Source organism: Molothrus ater, chromosome 13 (genome assembly GCF_012460135.2).
Source record: "Molothrus ater isolate BHLD 08-10-18 breed brown headed cowbird chromosome 13, BPBGC_Mater_1.1, whole genome shotgun sequence".
NCBI classification, from domain to species: Eukaryota; Metazoa; Chordata; class Aves; order Passeriformes; family Icteridae; genus Molothrus; species Molothrus ater.
The window spans coordinates 17,954,340-17,967,636 of record NC_050490.2 but is presented as its reverse complement, the minus strand read 5'-3'; the positions used below and the strand labels follow the sequence as shown (position 1 = coordinate 17,967,636).

At 48.5% G+C, this 13,297-nt stretch overlaps 1 protein-coding gene across 1 annotated transcript in view; it reads left to right on the top strand.

Annotated features, from left to right (window-relative positions):
* The window catches only part of IGDCC3 (immunoglobulin superfamily DCC subclass member 3), a 95,966-nt gene extending 87,350 nt beyond the window's left edge, over positions 1–8,616 (top strand). The window contains exons 8-14 of the mRNA XM_036389971.1: positions 506–753; positions 1,305–1,469; positions 6,180–6,368; positions 6,630–6,734; positions 7,725–7,863; positions 8,081–8,288; positions 8,373–8,616. Coding sequence (XP_036245864.1) covers positions 506–753; positions 1,305–1,469; positions 6,180–6,368; positions 6,630–6,734; positions 7,725–7,863; positions 8,081–8,288; positions 8,373–8,537 — 1,219 coding nt within the window. The 3' untranslated portion in view covers positions 8,538–8,616. The remainder of the gene's footprint in view (positions 1–505; positions 754–1,304; positions 1,470–6,179; positions 6,369–6,629; positions 6,735–7,724; positions 7,864–8,080; positions 8,289–8,372) is intronic.
* Positions 8,617–13,297: the final 4,681 nt, after the last annotated feature.

The window sequence follows — 13,297 nt, the reverse complement described above, 5'->3', positions numbered from 1 at the left end:
AATCAGCTAATCCCAGTGTTACCCTTAGACAGCTCTAATGTGCTATAATGCAATTAGAGCATCACCAGAGGGCTTTCTGGCTGTGTTTGATTGGACTTGGCTTAGCAACCATGTGTGGTGCCTGGATGGGTCTCACTGGTGTGTACTGGAGATAAGCCAGTTAAAGCTGTTTTGGCTGTGTGGATGCACTTGCCACAGAGTTGGCTCTGTGGTGTGGCTGGGCTCTTCCTGAACCCACACCTTTAGATCCTGCTGCTCCCTGTCCCACTCTGTGTCCACCTCTGGCTATACTTGAACCACAGTATCTGCAGTCAAGACAGATAATCTGTCCAGTCACAGGGAATGACACATCCACCTCCTGGACTTCTCCTTCCCCAAAAGCACCAGCCCATAGCTTCCTGAAAGCTTTCTGTGGAAAGAGAGGCTGTGGGATGCTTGCCATGGGAGCCAGCACGGGGACCATGGCAGTCAGTGTGACGCTTGTCCCTCTCATGTCCCCACACAGCACTCTCTCCATCTATGGGATCAACCAGGCAGATGAAGCCATCTACCAGTGCCTGGCCGAGAACAGCGCGGGCTCCACGCAGGCCAGCGCCCGCCTCACCGTGCTGTGGGCTGATGGGCTGCCCAGCCCTCCTCAGAGCGTGAGGGCAGAGACTGTCTCTGCAACCACCATCCAGGTGTCCTGGGAAAAGCCCCTGCAGAACACCAAGGAGATCATTGGCTACGTGCTGCACATCCGGAAAGCTGCAGGTACGGTGCTACACCCACTGCCCAGAGCACCCTCGGCCTTCCCGTAATTCAGCATCATGGCCCAAAATAGGTCTGCACTGTAGTGGTCCATGCTGCCATCAGTGTTTTCCCTCACCTCCCTCACCTACCCTCAACTCTGAAGGGTAGAGATGGGGCTGTAAATACACTGTAAATACCTGCAAATACTACATACACTATTGTAATTATCAAAAGGGTGGGGAGGATGAAGCTGCACAGTCAAATCTTGCTGCCCATGTAGCTCTCTGGCAAAGCATGCAGAGATCACAGAATCAGAGAATCATAGAATGGTTTGGGTTGGAAGGGGCCTTAGGATCATCCAGTTCCAACCCCTGCCACAGACAGGAACATCTTCCACTAGACCAGGCTGCTCAAAGCCCAACATTACCAACTTCAATGGCCTTGAAATGTAAGCAGAAATGTGTGTGAGCAGGTACATATTCACCCCAGGGACCAAACTGCTTGAAACATTTATTCTCTTTACCTCTTACAAAGCCTAACACCACTCAGTTCTCTCTCCCTTTGCATTTCAGATCCCGTAGAGATGGAGTACCAGGAGGCTGTTAGCAAGAGCACCTTCCAGCAGCTAGTGACTGATCTGGAGCCCTCGACCAGCTACAGCTTTTACATAAAGGCTTACACCTCACGGGGTGCCAGCAAAGCCTCAGAAGTCACGGTGGTGAGCACGCTGGGGGAAGGTAAGGCACGCTTTGCGCAGGGACCCTCAGATGCCGACGCCCGCTGTGCGTAGCAGCAGCGCCGCTCACCCCGACACCGCCCCGCAGCGCTGTGCCACTGCAGCCTGTGGCGTTGCTGCTCCTTGTTCCTGCTGCTCCTCCTACTCTGGGATATTTTGTAAAACTCACTTGTATCCTTGCAGGGGGGTTGACTGATTAAACACAGCATCGCATCTCCCAGCTGATGTTGTAGCAGGGGGTGAGTGCAAACCTGCCTGGCCTCGTGCATTGCAGCTGCTCTGGGCTGTTCCTAAACTCTTTGCTAAATGCAGACTTCCTGCTCAAGCAGCATCTCATCATCTTCCAGCAGCTCTGGTACTCACAGCTCTTACTTGATAAGTGCCACACTTTCAAAGATTTTATTATTTCTGCTCTGTCCAGGGCAAATCACACTAGAGCTGAGCTGTCCTGACCTACAAATCCGTGCCCTGGAGCAGCTTTCTGTTTCAGTGGGAAGTTAGGGTGATCTCTAAGGCTTTTTTTTCCCTGACTTGGCCACCAGTTAGCTTCCCCATTAAGACAGTGGGTGTTTTAATATAGAATCCTTGCACATAGGTACCAGGTAGAAACCATAGTCCCAGTATGTCAGTCAGAACTGAAAGAATGTTTTCCTAGAGACTCGTCTGTTTCTGAATCCTGGCTTGTCTCAGATATGGAGACTAATTTCCTAGGAATCATTCTTATGAACATTCAGCAATTATGAATTTCCAGCAGAGAGGGCCTTGGTGTGAGGATGCTGTTTAGGATCAAATGGAAGTGTGTTGACTTCCAGGTGGGGGATCCAGTTCTCATTCTGTTCTCAGCCCTTGCAGATATTCATTATAGAATTTAAGCAAAAAACACCAGTAAATCCTTGCCTGCTGGGTTGTTGCTCTGCAAGTTTATTTTCCTTGATACTCTACAGGGAATCAGTCACCCTTGGAGTTTGTTTTTCTTCACAATTTAGAGGCACAAGGATGGGCTGAGGCAAAGCTTGAAACTCCCTGACCCGATGCTCCAAGTTCAGCCCCAGAGCTACGAGCCAGCCATGCTCTACAGAGCTTGGTGACTCTGCAGAAGTCCAGGTCAAGTAAGAGAGGACTTTTTGTCATTACTACCTTCAATCATGACAGGAATAGTTAGGTATCTGGTAATGGGATCATAAATTTCCTGGTTCTCTGAAGTTTTAAGGTATCTCTGTCCTGCTATCCTTTTAAAAAGGCTTGTCCTGTATAACAAAGCCTCAGGAATTAGCTCCTGTCCTGGACAGACAAGCTGGCTTGGTTCAGATCACTCAACCCCAGCCTATGTTTGCCTTGTAGGAAGGCAAAGAGATATTTACAAGTCCCAGCTCTGGCTTCATTTGTTCAGTTTTCTTCACTCGGGTGCCTGTTGCCTTTTGCTCACAGAGGAGAGAGTGGCTCAGAGAGCCAGGGTCCAGTGGCTTTTGTCACCAAATTCAGGTTTCACTGCAGATTTGTCTCTTCTCATGGCCAAGCCATTCTACCCTGTGCCCTCCCAACATGCACAGGAGAGCTGAGTTCCCCTGAGCTCGGGAAGCCCCTGGATCTGTGCTAACAGCTTCAGAAAAGGATGGATTTTCCAAGATGCCATATCCAGCAGCCAGGGACAGCTCAGTGGAGCCATGGCAGCAGAGATGCTACCAGCTGGAGACTGGTCTGAGTGACCATGTTATGCTGGTGTTGTTTGGAGCAGGAATATGAAATACTCTACAGAAAACAGAGGAACAGGGGTTACTTTTGGCTTGGGGCCATCAGCTTCTCAGGGCTGGCAGTATGCTGAGAGGGTGCTTGGCTGAAACCTCTGATGCTTTCTAGAGACACAGTGCTCCTTCCCTTGTGCCAGTGCTGATTTTGGATGGAAAGCAGAAGGGAAGATGCTATAGAGAAGGGACTCAAGTGAACCTTGTCCTCCTCCATAAACCTCACTCTCTGGGAAGGCCCTTCTGCCTCCTCCCTGTCGTTCTCCTTTATGCCGTTTCACAAATGCCATGGTATTTTAAATCTCAAACGCTCTCTGCTTCATTAAGCAGCATACACTCCTTGTTCTTGTCTTTTAATGCTTTTTAGGGTTTTCTCCAGGACTTTTTGACATTTCTCTAGGATGAAGACTGTTCCTTTAGTCATCTTCGGCTAAAGACGCCTTCAAGAAGAAAGTTGAAATGACCTGGGGAAAATTCCAAACAGCACGGAAGAGGAAAACAAGTTTCCCAGCCCTTAGCATGAGGGAGATGCCTCACTTATATTAGCTCCATATTATGTCTAATATCTACTTCTGTGAAGCACCTATCTGCTGGTGTGTGTACATATATTTACACACAGACAGATATATTCCATTGTATACACTTATTTGTGTAATCACATTATAAACAGCACGTGCATTCTGCAAGTGCCTATACCTATAATCAGTATTATACATCTATATATATATATATACTCAAAGTTTGAATAAATACATTATATTCCATATTTTGAAGGAGACATATTCTTGTGGTTTTTATTAAATGTAAGGCTCTGCAACCATAAAATAAAGCCAACTCTTCACAAATCAGGATGGCCCACATCAGTGTTTCTTTGTCCATGGGATAATGTGATAATTTCCCTTTCTGTGGTGTTTTCACCCGTGGCTGGAAAAGTGATGCTTTAAGCAAGGGTCCAACTTCTCAGAGCGGGGATTTTTGCCCTGAAGGGAATTGGGAGAATAAGAAAAAAGGAGTATTTAATTGGATTGCAAAAACACACAGCCTTGGGAGGAATGGCACATTCTGATATAAATAGAATTTACTCTGTGTTTTGCACCCAGGAATTGTTAAATTCAGCTTTCCCAGCAATGAAATGCACATCAGAATAAATCCTATCAAGAAGGAATACTTCAGCCCATTTTTTTCACATTGGCAGCACTCAAGCAGGATGAGATCTCATTTATGTGACCCAGAACACTGGGTCTTTCCTCTTGAATCCACGTGGAGATGTGTGGCAGTCAGCAGGGACTTGTTCATCTCCATGGGCTTACTCAGAGGACATCAAGCAAAGCCCCTGCAGCCTGAAGGAGGACATCACTTTGGGAAGAGACAGGATTGCCCAGACCCTCCTGCTCAGCTGGAGAGGCGTCCATCCTTCCTCTAAATCTCCTCATGGGAAAGCTTGAGCTCTCAGTACCCAGGAAAAGGCAAACAGTTGTGCTGTGCAGTTTTACTGTTAAATTGAGGAAATGCCCTTTTTAGCTCTCATCAGTCTTAGACTGACATGGCCACATTTCATCTGCTTTTCCCCATTGCTCACTAATGGTTGTGCTGAACTCTGTGCCAAAGGCCGAGTTTGCACAGCTCATCCTTAGAGACCCTTTGGGGAGAAAAAAGCCAGAAAGCAGCTTTGGTCCAGTGCAAGCCCAGCAAGCCTTGTATGTGGGAACTGCTGAGCTTGTAATCATGTGGGATTGGAAAAATAGCTGTACTCAAAGCCTGGGGGCTGCTGGAGAAGTAGAGCTGTTCTGCTGATGATTTTGCTGTGGGGTGAGCTGAGCTTGGTGCCCAAAAACTTTTCTCCCTCCTGGTGCCGGTGCTGGAGCAGAGCCCTGGGCAGGGCAGAGCCTGTAGCACCTCGTGCTTTGCACCTTCTGGATGGTGCCAAAGGTTGGGGAACTGATGGGAGAGTTTAGCCTGGGGGTGTTTTGTGGAAATGAGAAAAAAATCAGCAGTGAAATGTCCTGCTGAGACACATCTGGTATTGGTGTGATCAGTGTAGAGAAAGGGAGGGAGGGGAAAACATGGACTGTGTGCCCCACTGCTGCCCAGCAGCTGGGCTTGGGGCAGAGGCAGCTTTGGAAAACCCAGGTGTCGCAAGAAAATTGGCTTTAATTTGCAGATCTCTGCCTCTCAAGCAAGACCCATGGGGCAGGATGGGGCCAGGCAGCTTTCTGGGGATCTGGAGAGGGAATGGTCTGACCCACTCTGCAGCACACTCCTAATAAGGGCAGGGTTTTGGGGTATTGACTGGAGCATGTTCCTGGTGGACTTTGAGTCAGCAGCAGGGACATCTTCCCAGCTAACCCCCTCTGTGCCCCTCAGGCCAGGTAAGTGCCTGCCTCCCAAAACAAGCCAGCCCCAGCTGTGCAGGGATATCAGGCTGCTCAGCTTTTTGGGGCTGTTGATGAAGATGCTCTGGTTCTCTCCTGAGTCCCCAGCCTAGTCACAAATCTCCCTCCTAAAGGTGATGGGGAGAGCAAGCCCCCTGCATGCCAGTGCAGGTACCTAGAACACTTTTAAGACGGATGTCTCCTGCTCCATCCCTTCTGGTTCCTTCCTGCCAGGGGCATTGATCACTCTGAAAGGTTTGTGCCTCAGGGTGAGGGCAAAAAATTGGAATTTGAGAATGTATTGCCAAAGTCACTGCATTCCTGCCCTGACCTGGCCAGACTGAGCATCATGTTGCAATCGAAGTGTAAAAGTAGTTTCTGCTTGCTGATCTTAGGAGAGGGAGCCCTTGCAAACTCCTGCAGCTCCCTGAAGAAGTTCAAAGCTGTTAAACCAGATTCTGGTCTGCTCAGATTTTTCTCAGTCTCAGCTGACACATTCTTTGGTGCAGTGACTGCAGGGAAAGGCTGCTGGGGAATTTCTCATCACGCAGACTGAAAAAGTACTTTCAACCCTCTGTCTTTCTCTCTTTGTTTCAGTCCCAGCCATGCCATCCCTCTTTATTAAAGTCATTAACAGCACCACCGTGCAGGCAACGTGGGAGCCCTCCATCAAACTGGGCCAACACGAAGGCTTCAAGCTGTATTACCGCAAAGTCCACCTCTCCCAGTACACAGGTCCAGTGCTCCTGGCCAGCAACATCACAGCCTACAACATTACCCACCTGGGTGAGTATGGTGACACCTTGATCCATGTGCCCCTCCCCACCCTGTTGGGATTTGCAGGAGAGAGCTCCTGCAAATGTGTATACCAATCCCTAAATGCTGCAGCTGTCCCCCAGGTTTTGTGGATGCATTCCCAGCACCAGGTACTTGTTTGCAGCATCTTGTGTGTATTTGGTAAGATGTTCTTTTCCCAGATAAGCATCACTGGGGGAGATAAGGCTCATAGTTACACCTGAACTGTCCCTCTTGTGTTCCCCTGGGCAGATGCATCGGTGGTGTACGAAGTCAAGCTCCTCGCCTACAACCAGCACGGGGACGGAAACTCCACTGTCCGCTTCGTGTCCCTGAGGGAGACTGTGGAGAGGACAGGTGAGATGGGACCTGGGTCTCGCTGCTGGTTTGGGAAACAGCTCTGCAGGAAGGTGGTGAGGCCAAACGCATGCTGCGTGCCCCCTGTGGCATTACCCTCACCTCACAATCAGCCATTCATTTATTTTCAGCATCGCAAATAATGTTGAGGCAAAACTCTGCAGGGCTAAGAGCACCTGGATGGCTTTTTTACCAATGGGGGGAAGACAAACCAAATGTTTTGCACATGCCAGGTTTGCCCCCTAAGGTTGAGAGAGAGGTGAGGCTATGAACATGAACAACCCCCCATGCATAAGGTACCGGATGCCATCCTCAGGTGAGATATGGTGCACTGAGCATCTCTGCTCTCCTGGAGCTCTCCTGGATATTTTGTCCCTCACTGGTCAAAAGGGAGGGCACGTGGCTTTGGAAAGGGAAATGGCTGCAGAGTGTGAGCTCTGTATTACGTGGCAGCAAAGGAGAAACCTCTAGAGGGAATCTCTTAACTGATTGCACCTTTCATATTCATCTATGTGTAAAAAACATCCTGCTGCTCTTAGAAGACTTTTAAGCCTCCAGTGGGAATATCTTCAAGAGATAGTTATTACTCTTCTGTCTGTGCTGGAGTAAATACTAATCTCACTGGCATCTGTCTATTCCATCAGGTTTCAGCCTGCTCTGGTGTGGTGCCTGCCTCTTACCTCCCACTTTAGCATGGGGTATTGCAAAAATTAACATCAGAGTGGGTTTTTTCCATTAATTGTGTCAGGTAATGGGGATGGTTCACTACAGATATTCCAGTCCTGAGCTTGCTGTGTCTCCCTGCCTGCAGTGCTGGAAGCAAGGGAGGTGCATAGGCAGGCAGTGAACCCCTGCTTCCCATGTGGTTCTCCTCTTCCCATACACAACTCCCAGCACTGCCCAAGGCTCTGACTTTGGCTCTGGGCTCCCCAAAAGCCAGAGGAGCAATAGAAGAGTAGCACCACTGACCTATCCACCTTTTCCTAGCAGTGCTGAATCCTCCCTGTGACTGCATGAAGGACGAGCAGAACAATAAAACTTCCACGACCGGCATCATCATTGGGATCCACATCGGCATCACGTGCATCATATTCTGCATCCTCTTCCTTATGTTTGGGTACCGAGGAAGGTAGGGATGCTCGTGCCACTGCTCACACGGGGTAGTGGTCCCTGATACTGTGAGTGTGCCCACCTAAGTCTTACATCCCCAGTGGAATGTTGGACTTTAATGGATGGATTGAAGGATGAAGGAATGTAGCACAGGGAGAAGGCAGATGCCAGCCCGGGGGAAGGACAGAAGATGAACCACCTCTCTCACTCTAAGGCTCCATCTCTTTTTTTTTCAGGCTGCTGATGTGCAAAAATGTGCAGGAGCAGCTGTCAACCCCTCAGATCCCCCGGAGCCAGCGGAGTGCCACGGGCCTTGTCCTGAATGGGGCCACTCGGAGAGACAGGGATGACCGGGACTTGAACGGAAAGCAGCTGGATATGAATGAGCTGGAGAGGTTATTCCCAGCACCCCCATCCCAGGAGCAGCAGGAGAAGGGAATAACGGTAAGTGCAGCAGCATGGGAGCACACCTGGCTGTGCATGTGAGCTGTCACTGTCACTGCATTGTCCCCTTCTCTCTCTCTCCAGTCGGCTCACAGCCTGTCAGCCCCCCACGATGAAACCCAGATCTCCACACTCCCTCTGGATGAGTTCAGCATCATTGAGGAGCAGCCAGACCCCCTCCCAAAAAACCCCCATGCCAGCAGTCCTGCTGCTCCAGCTCCCAACCACAGTTCTGCCAATGAAGGATAAAACTGCCAAGACTCAAAGCCTCTTGTAGGAGTTACCAGAAACCAAACCCACGGCTGGTGATGTCTTTACGAGTTGTCAATCTCAGGTCAATTGAAGATTTCTACGGTCTGATTGTTATTTTTTTGTTTTGCTTTATTTTTATATATATATATAAATATATATATATATATATATATATGTATACAGCCTTTTGGAAACTCTGTGAAGTTTATCTTTCTGACCTCTCTTGAGCCTCTCAATGTGTTTCTTCTGATGATGGCTGTCTGGAGACTGGTCACGATGGATTTTCCCCACAGCTGCTATGTAACAGACTCCTTGGCAGAGTTTGGCAAACTCTCCAGTCTCTGACAGACTGGGGTTACAGTGGAGCCCCCATCTCTTGGCATCCCAGACTTTTTCCTGATCAGCAGCTTTAGGACTACTTTTTGGATCTATTTTTTATTTCCAGAAGACTGGATTTGGAAAAATCCTTCTAACTTGACTCCAAAAATTGAGCCTAGGAAGGCTGTCTCTCCGTGGAGTTGATGATTTTGTACACTTTTGCTATTTCTCAGGATACTTTTTTTGCTGATTGACTCTAAATAATATGAAAAAAAAGGAAAAAAAAAAAAAGTGTGTGTGTGTCAAAGGATGCCTGAGGGCTACTGAAAGACTTGGACAGAAAACCCGAGTGAACTCAGAACCTACCTCAACCGGAATGAATGTCTTCTGGGAAGCAGAAATACCTGTGTCTTCCTTCGTGTTCAAACAAACAAGTAGCATAGCACTTGGTCAGTACAAGCATGGTCCTACCTCAGCAGTCACGCTCTGTACCCGCCACCTTGGTGGCTTCCTTGTTGTCGTTCCCATGTAAAGCACTTCCAAACCTTTGAAAGCAATGTTCTACCTCAAGTGTGAGAGAAACTCGTGTGTGTGTGTGCGTGTGTGTGTATGTGTCCTCCCCTCTCCCTCAATTCCTGCCTCTCCCACCCAGCCCCACATGAAGCATGATGCTTCACTGGTGTTATGAGCTTTACTTTTGGGGGCTCCAGTGTGATTTTGTGTGGCGGAGATTTGTGTTGTGGTTTTTTACTTTAAAGACTGTTGGGGCTGTCACAGATAAGCAGTGTGATGCCCTGTGGCTCCCTGGCACCACTGCCTTCCAGGGCTGATTTGAGCACTGGTCCATCCTAGGTTTGAAGGGATGGGGTACTCAGATTCCAGTGCTGGGGCTAGAGCACCCTCCTGCCACATCAGTGTGCTGCTCCCCAAGGCTGATTCCCAGCAGGATGATCTATGGCATGTGCTGGCACAAGCAGCACAACACACCCTTGGGAGGTGGGAACCTGGACATCACTGTCTTGTCCCAAAGCCCACCCTGCTATCAGGAGCACCCGTGGGGAAACTCCAATAGAGCACTTCCCCAGTAGAGCACTTGAGATGCTACTGAGCTGCCCCCAGCTCCTCCAGCGCCATTCCAGCCACAGAACGTCTAAAGGATGAGTGGAGCCAAAAATGGCTCAGCTCCTTGGAAGGGACAAGGCAAGGAAGATGCTGGGGGCTGTCAGAGCTGCCCCTTCCCCATGCCCATGGTGGGCAGAGGAGCTCCTGACACCAAAGAGAGGGTTTGTCCCCTCCAGAGATCAACCACCAACCTGACACTGTGGAGGTTGGGTTGTCCTGGCATGGTGCAGCCTTGTGAGTCAGTGTGTGACCAGCATCGCCCATGGGTGAGACGGGGGCACACACGGGGGACGGGGACACCAGGTGCCAGCTGGTGACAGAAGGCAGCCCTTTCCCTGCTGTGTGAGGTGGTTAAATCCAGGCAAATGCAAAGGTTTGATCTCTTTGTGTAGGTGGTGGTAAATCAAACGTTGCTGTATTTGCAAGGACAGTGAACAGAATCAGGAAAGGAAATTAGTTTAAGTTTTTTAAAAGTATGAATTGTATTTTTTTAAATGGTACCAGTGGGAGAGTCCCTTGTGTCAAAAACACCCCCATCACCTGCCCAGCTGGCAATGGGATGCAACCAGTGGCTGTGTAAATAGTACAGTATCCAGGAGGCTGAGCAAATGCCTCTTCCCTGAGCTGAGTCCTGGTGCTGGGCAGGGTTACCTGGGAGCAGGACTCTGTCCTCATCCAGCTTGGCCCAAGAGAAGATGTAATGGCACCAACCTCAAGAGCAAGGAGCTGTTCAGGCTTGGTGTTCCGAGCCCTCTTCCAATAAAATTTGTCCTCCTGTAGACATCATGCAGAACAGAAAAGATGGAAAGGGTTACATTTTGGCATTTAACACCCCCAAACAGCCTTTCCCCACCCCACCAAAGAGGCTAAATGGGCTGTCAGACGATCCTTGCTCACACGTGTGAGGCTGGACTTGGAGACAGCCTGGGGATGCCGGGGTTAGGGCAAGGCAGGAGGGAGGAGAAGACACCAAACAGCTCAAGTTATAACCTCGTATCAAAGACAACCCGATCCTCTCCTGCCATCCTGCTCCCACTCCAGCCCAGTTTTTCTTTTTATTGTTTTTTTCATGTGTGTAACGCCGCCGTTCACATTGAATAAGTACCGTTGCCAAAGTGAACACAGAACCTAGAGTAGTGTTCAGCTCAGACTTCCTGGAGCTGTGAACATGCTATTAATTTAATATCATATTATTGTGATATTGTAATAGTAACAAGTATTTGTCACTACTTCCTTTTATTAAAGGGAAATTCTGTGCCATTTGACTAGTTGGAATACAATAGTTTGTCAAGAATAGAGTTTTTTCTTTTGTTGTTTTTAATTATGCAGAAACATGGTGGCTTAAACCAATGCAGATTCTGTGTTGGTTTGAGATGGTTGAAGATGGATGTAAATCTTTAAAGACTATTTTTTAGATGTTTAGCTCTTTTTTGGTGTTTCTTTTCTGCTCTTATCAATTCGTACCATTGGGACCAAACACAGACAGTTGTGGCAGCTCAGTCCCTGAAGGGATGAGGCTGAAGTCTGGTGATCCATGAGGATCCATGGTCTTCCCTAAATTATCTAAGTCCACCAAACTGGGCAAAAAAACCCACTCAAAATGACATATTGGCTTTGTGCCTCTGGCTGCCACTAAGCTGGAAAAGCGACATGTAACAGCCCCACTTGCTGCACTGCAGTGCTTGAACAGGGCTGGAGGCAAAACTGTCCCAACCCAAAACTTGGAAAAACATCACTTAGCGAATGTCTGGCCCTTAATCTGTGAAATGAGGAGGAAAAAAGAATTAAAACAAGAACTTGTGTTTGGTTTTAGCATGGGGGACAGCCTGTTCATCCAAACTGCTGCCCTGGTTTTGACGGAAACTGATAGAATTTTATTCTGTGTTCAGGGCACAGTTGTACTCAAGTAGACAAGCTGTACTCGGGTAGACACGTTGTATTTGGGTGCATGTGGGAACCAGGTCCCTGTGTGTGGCAGATGGGCTGTGCCACAGGAAAGGGGTCAAGGCATTGTTTGATGTCCCCAGACCAGAGGCTGAGGCAGCCAGACAGTCCCAGGGTGGTTCCCAGGGCCCTTCACCATCAGCACCCACCTGCAGCCAAGGGCAGCACTCCCTTCACACTCCTTTACACACCACAATATTTAAGGAACAGCTTGCCAGGTTTCTTACTCCTTTTTTTTTCCCCCCAACTTTTTCCTGATGGGAGGAATCAGTTCTACCCAGAGATACAACCACTGGATGATGGGCAGGTGTTGGATCCAGTCAGTGCATACTGCTGGAAACTGCCTGTGTTTGGGGTAGGAATCTGATCCTACAGTATTTTTAAAATAATTACACTAATTCAACCTGTTGCCTTTTCTCAGCTGATCCCCAAAACCCTCTTATTTTCTGGCTGTGGTGAGATGAAATTATAGGAAGGAATAAATATCCAAAAGCTGATTTTTTTTTTAATTTTTTTTTATTTTTGGTAACCCGTAATGGGCACAACCTATTCTTGGAGATCTCAAGTTAACCAGAGATGGCTGCTTCCTCAGGGATAGTATCCACATTGTCTTTAGTTGAACAGGGAATAGTTTTATGCTGTGACAGGGTATTTTCACACTGTTGGATTCAGGTATTTATTTGTCTATCATTATCTTTCTTCTTCCTCGTTTTGTAAAGGGGCTGATACATTTAAGTGCTGGACCAGTTTGGGAATTTTAAAGCTTCCACCCAAAATTATACCAAGGGACTGTAGGTTTTAAATTGGCAATAAGAGGAGAGAAGCTACAAAGTGTTGTTGCCTCTGGATAGTGAAGGGAAGAGTTTTGCTGCCTGTGGGGGTGTTCCTCTGGGATAACCATCCCATGGCATTTCAGGGGGGATCAGTGCAGTGTCTGAGCCCCCTCTGACAGCACTTAAGTCTGGGAAAATTGGTTAAAAAAAAGGAAATTAAAAGCTTATGAAAACAAAGGGGGGGAGCTCCTCACTTCATCTGTGCAAACAGTGTGTGGAAATCTATCCGTCCCTGTGCGCGCCAGAGCAGGCAGGTTACAGATCCCATCGAGCAACTTGATGCCGGCTCATTTATTTCCCTCACCCGCCAAATTAAAAAAAGGGAAAGGAAAAGGAAGGTGCCTGGGCTGGAGCTGCGGGCAGGGAGATGGGGAGAAGCACCAGCACCCCCAGGTGAAAGCGCTGCTGGCACAGGGCCATGGCACTGAAACCCCTGGAACACTGGGAATCAGGGAAATGGCTCCAGGCTTACTCCAAGGGCAGAGCCTGGGCTTCGGCATCGTGTGGGAAGAAGGGACGGGGCCGGTGCAAAGCCCAGCA